Source organism: Harmonia axyridis, chromosome 2 (genome assembly GCF_914767665.1).
Source record: "Harmonia axyridis chromosome 2, icHarAxyr1.1, whole genome shotgun sequence".
NCBI classification, from domain to species: domain Eukaryota; kingdom Metazoa; phylum Arthropoda; class Insecta; order Coleoptera; family Coccinellidae; genus Harmonia; species Harmonia axyridis.
In genome coordinates this window covers 1,190,724-1,196,170 of record NC_059502.1, presented here as the reverse complement: position 1 = coordinate 1,196,170, position 5,447 = coordinate 1,190,724, and the positions used below count along the sequence as shown (strand labels likewise).

General features: G+C 38.8%; 1 protein-coding gene across 1 annotated transcript; it reads left to right on the top strand.

The window, feature by feature from the left end:
- Positions 1-273: 273 nt before the first annotated feature.
- LOC123672085 (trypsin-3-like) lies at positions 274-1,490 on the top strand. Its single transcript, XM_045606068.1, has 2 exons — positions 274-577; positions 892-1,490. The coding sequence occupies exons 1-2, from the start codon at positions 274-276 to the stop codon at positions 1,488-1,490; spliced, it is 903 nt and encodes a 300-aa protein (XP_045462024.1).
- The last annotated feature ends 3,957 nt before the right edge of the window (positions 1,491-5,447 follow it).

Genomic DNA, 5,447 nt, shown 5'->3' with positions numbered 1-5,447 from the left:
CTCACTCCAATAAATTGTAGGTATAGATTAAAATCTTCTGAATTTATACAACCATCATTTCTCCCTTAAAATCCACAACTATATTCTCCTAGGTCCTACAGATGAGACGAAATCCAAAAAATTGAGATATATTTTATGAGTATTCCTTTATCTTCGAAAATCTAATAAAATCTAGTGAATAACAATCAACAATTAAGAAACAATTTTCAAAACAACTGTCATTACGACTCGCTAATGAAAACACATTTGCTATGACTATCATAGAAATGAAATATGAATCGTGAACATGCCTTACAAATACTACTTAACCTACAAGTTCAGATGACAGCTCTATTATGTATCGCCCTGATATTACTCAATTTAACTTCAAGTTTCGCAATATACAATGGCGAGTCATGCGACCCAAGAAATTACACCTTTCTGGTACAACTAGTTGGACATAGGAAGAATAATTCTACCGTGAAATGCAGTGGTACATTGATCAGATTAGATACAGTTCTTACAGCAGCCCACTGCGTCTTGAATTTCAAGAGGAGCATTTTCGCTGAGCCAAAAGTTGTCCTGCATACTGAAAAAGGTATAAATAACATTTTATCTCAAAAATTATATAATTCCTCTTAAAAAACAATAGCATAGTCTTTTTCGAGATATATGAGAACACTGCACTCAATAAGAACTGGGCCTAACCAGTAAACATACATTTTTTGTTTATATTTATTCGTTAACATGTCACCGTCAAGGAACATAATGAAGCTCCTCTAACTTTTAAATACCTTTTGTTGTAGTAAGATTCGTCTTTGCTTTCGAAATGCTTCAAACCTCGGCTATCACTTCTTCTTTAGAGACAAGGTGAGTCTAAAACTTGTATCAAATAAAACTCAATACTTACAGGAAAAGTTGCAGTAGGCACCAAAGAAATCCACATCCACGCCAAATATGACAAAGAAAACCTTCAATACGATGTTGCCATTTTAAGACTCGAAGAAGCTTTTGCTTCTTCAGAAGCCTCTACCATAACCCTACCAAAGACACATTCACCCAAAAACTTAGAGAGGTGCTCCAAAGGAAGGTTCTTAGGTTGGGGTAGAACCAAATTCCTTGGCATTGGACAAACTTCTGAGCCTTCCAAAGAATCCTTGCACTGCATCGAGCTTCCAGTAATATCGAATGAAGATTGCAGTATCTTGAGGAGTCTGGATAAGATAGAAACATTCTTCTGTACATTTTCTGGGTTTCATACTGCTGGAGGTGGGTGTATTGGAGATTCTGGGGGGCCTTTTATATGTGAAGGTGTACAGTATGGTATTGCATCGGTAAATTTTGGTTGTGGGATAAGAGGTGAACCAACTTACTTTACAAGGATCGACAAAGCTTTCGGTTTTATAGACAGGCATGTTAGAAGTTACGCTGTTTCTGGAATGACGAATGGAGTGACAGGATTTGTAGTTTATTCGTTGATTTTTATACATTGCAATTGGAGTTTTCAATAAAAAGATGAAAAATGGTTTTTGTTTTACTAGGCAGCAAATTAGTAGATTGACTGCCGTGGCTGATAGTTCATAGCCGAGCGTAGCGAGGCTAGGAATTCATCCAAGGCAGTCAATCTACTTTGCTGCCGAGATGAACATATAATTTTTTCTTCGATTGATACACTGCGCAAATAAATTAACGCACATTATGGAAATCTCAAATTTATTCTACAACTGAAGGTGTTCTCAATGATAATTATTTTCATCAGAATTATACATGCATATGTTATCCACTTTCAACGTTTTTCTTCAATACAGATGTTTTTTCCCAGCAGGAATAAAAAAATATGAGATTATCAGATTTTGAATGTATTGGCTCCATTCTGGAATCAGCTGTTCTCGATCAATTCTAGTGATCAATAGTTTTTCTTTCGTTTGATTTTCTACACTCGATCGCTATATAACGCGATACACGCAATATGACCCAAGAGGAATGTGCCCAAGCGGTAGTTTTGCGAGAAGAAGGGTGGACATACACAATGATTGCAGAAATGTTTGGAGTTTCCCATACAAGTGTGTCCAGAATGTTGCAGCGATTCAGGGAGACAGGTATGAATGTCCGAAGACCAGGACAGGGTAGACCACGAGTAACAAGTGCCATTCAAGAACGTTACTTGAGAGTTTTTTCGTTGAGACAACGGTTTGCAACCGCTCGCCTCCTTCAAAATCAGCTTGAGCAAACTCATGGGGTGCAAATTAGCACTCAGACAATAAGAAATCGCCTCAGAGAATATGATTTAAGGCCTCGTGTCGCGGCAAGAGGCCCAGCTCTTACCCCAGCTCATCGAAGGGCGAAGGGAGAGCATATCCATTGGGAAGAGGCTGATTGGGAAAGAGTTCTCTTCACAGATGAGTCTGGATTCTGCCTCTACCATTGTGATCGACGTTCCCTTGTATATATTGGGACAACCTCAATAGAAGGCTGAGAAGTTCAGAAAATCATCCAGCTACTCTTAATGACTTAGGAATCCAACTCAGAGAAATCTGAGAAGGATTAGATCAGAACATTTTAAGATCAATTAGGAAAGAAAATGGAAGACACACTTATTTATATAATAGTATTCTAAGACAATCGATTTCGGCACTAGGCCATCATCAGGTCAGCTAGTGCCGAAATCGATTGTCTTGGAATACAATTATATAAATAAGTGTGTCTTCCATTTTCTTTCCTAATTCATCACCAGACACACTCATAGAGTTTTTCGTTAAGAAAATTTTAAGATCACTCATTTTGAGTATGAACCGTCGTTGCCGAGCTTGTAATTAACGCAAGGGGTGGAAATACCAAGTATTAAATCACTTATCAGCATTCCAGTATTTTGAAAATTGTTTATTTCTCTTCTTTCACAAAAGATTCGGTGAAATCCTGAATTTTTCTTCCATTTAATGTGTCTTGTTTCGTTCAAAACCTTCCCGAGAGAACATAAAAAATAAGTTATAAAGTCAATGTAGAGTTAACTTTCATTAAAATTGGGATTTTCAGAATGTGCATCAATTTTTTTGCGCAGTGTATTTACAAATTATTACAATGCCCACAATCTTTCAATTTTTCCTGTAGTGATAAATTAAAACGAAATTTGATAGAAATTTCGTCAACAACACATTCTCTCTCTCTGTCTCTATAACAAAGAAACCTTCCTCTTATAGTGATGAAGACCTCAGCATCCCACGTACCAGAAGATCTGTCCGGATCCGATAACGAAAATTTGCGTCCCACCACGCTCCCTGCAGGAGGTCACGTGACCGGGCTAATGAAATCCTCCACGTGGCGTTTTATCCGATAGATCGGCCGTTTGGTAATGGTCACGTGCCGGGCTCATCTTCCCTGACTATTGACAGCGTAACGCGACTCCGCGCACGGCGCTCGACGTTGGTCACGGCGAAAATTGAAAGCAATTCGGTGTGACAATTACCGGAAGGGCCATCGAGGGGGTATTTGTTGTTCTAGTCTTGAGTTTAAAAGGTTCTGAGAGGGTTTTAAGTGGTGGAGTGCAAAGGAAGAACTTTGGAATGTCCAGAGCTTTCGCGCGCTCGTTCTGATTCGTGTTCGTGCAGTTTTTCATTAGATTATGCATAAACTTTCAAATTGTTCTAATAGAATACGAAAGAAAAAAGTCTGAAGATGCTAAATCACTTGATCTCGATGGCCATTAGTGAAAAATAACACGGCCAGGAAACTTTTCTTGCAAAATTGCCATTGTCCCGCTACTTGTTTGGTCGTACCGCAATCTTGTTGAAAATAAACGTCGTCAACATCCATATTTTTCAATTCCAGCTAGCGCAATCCATTCCTCATAGCTGTTGCACTAGACTCATTTTCGAATAATCACCTCAACAGTCCAGAAACCGCATCAAACAGTGACACGTTGAAGATAGAGAGGCTTTTCAACAACAATTTTTGGATTTCACGAGCCCCACATGCTTATTAACGTTACCTCCGAGGTGACAATCGGGCTTATCACTGGAAATGATTTTTTGATGAAGATCCAGATCATTTTGATGCATTTCAAGGACCCAATAAGATACAACGCTACTAGTAATTGGACCGGCTTGAGTTCTTGTTCTTAACGTTCTTAACTGAACACAAAAGTCTCAAGACATGAGTCTACTACTAATAAAGTCACACTGGCGAATGCTTCAGTCTCTCTAAAATCAAGTCAAGTCAAGCTCAAGTATGTAATTTTTCACGAGCTTGATTTTCAAGTCAAGTAGTTGATTAAAATGTCAAGCAACTTGGCTTGATGAATCCCTAATTGCCGGCCGAGAACATGCTTCATGACTACTCAAAAATGCTTTAGTTTTGTGAACTGTGACTGCAGAAAATTTTCATCTTATCTGTAGTGAATTTCAACAATTCCAGTGTGTATGACAGATTTGAATAAAACCACTCATTTGAAAACCCTTTGGTTTCTTAAGTGAACACAATCTTCTTACGTAGATCCAGACTACTAAGCTAGGTACTAATTATAAATATTATACATAAAATATCAGGATTGTTCAAGAGAAAAGTAGAACAGGAAAAGGAGTAGATGTTCCCAACACTCGAGAATTTTGTTGCAGAAAATGTCTCAAATTGAGTCCTGCACTTCTAACATCTGTCTTGGTTTTATTGAAAGACTTCAACGAATATTCCTGGTTTCTAAACCCAAATGCTCATATAGACGGAGAAACAGAAAACGACTGTAGTTGTATGAGCTAAGTTGTGACTCAGGACTACAGCAAAATGTTGTTTTATGGAGAAGAACCTCAGGGAAAAGGTTGAAAAACACGGTTCTATACCTTCAAACACTTTGAATATTAAAATTCTTGGTCATTTGCGAAAATGCCAAAACGCCAACTGCAAAATGATCACGTAGCAAAGTCAAGCCCGCATGAAAGAGACGTCGGTTGGTTCCAAAGGGAGCTTTCCTAGGCAATCTCCCAAAATTAATTTCCCATCCATTCATACCGAGAAGAGCACACTTCGGCGATATTGTCCGAAATTAATAACCACAAGAATCTCCAAAAGTGTTTGTCTACCCCAAGAGCCTTCCGTATCACCCGCAAAGAGTGGCTAAACCCACCCTCGTGCTTCCTAATCGCACTTGTCGAGTAATTTAACTCTCGAACCAACCTCCCTCTACCTCTGCGTTATTTGTTCTGTTCAATGGAACACGAGACGGTCACGTGTCTAGCTCAAATTGGAAATATTTTCGATCGGACTGATTGGGCCTACGAAATTGTGTGGATGTTGGATGGAAAGGTTTCCCAAAGTTTTCTGAGTGTCACGCCAGCCGTGGTACACACGTAGAAATGTCATTGTTGTGCTTGGTGTAGCTTGACAATTCACCGTGTATAGCAAATGTAGAAATTTTCAATTTTTTTTATCCCAAATGCGAACGGGGTTGGATAGGTGCAATATCTGGATTGGTGGTCGTT

What these genes read in the sequence shown, in the direction of transcription:
- LOC123672085 (XM_045606068.1), top strand. Translation starts at nt 274, where the DNA reads ATGAATCGTGAACATGCCTTACAAATACTACTTAACCTACAAGTTCAG. An exon ending in TGTCCTGCATACTGAAAAAG is followed by an intron (nt 578 to 891) that starts GTATAAATAACA and finishes CAATACTTACAG; the next exon opens with GAAAAGTTGCAGTAGGCACC.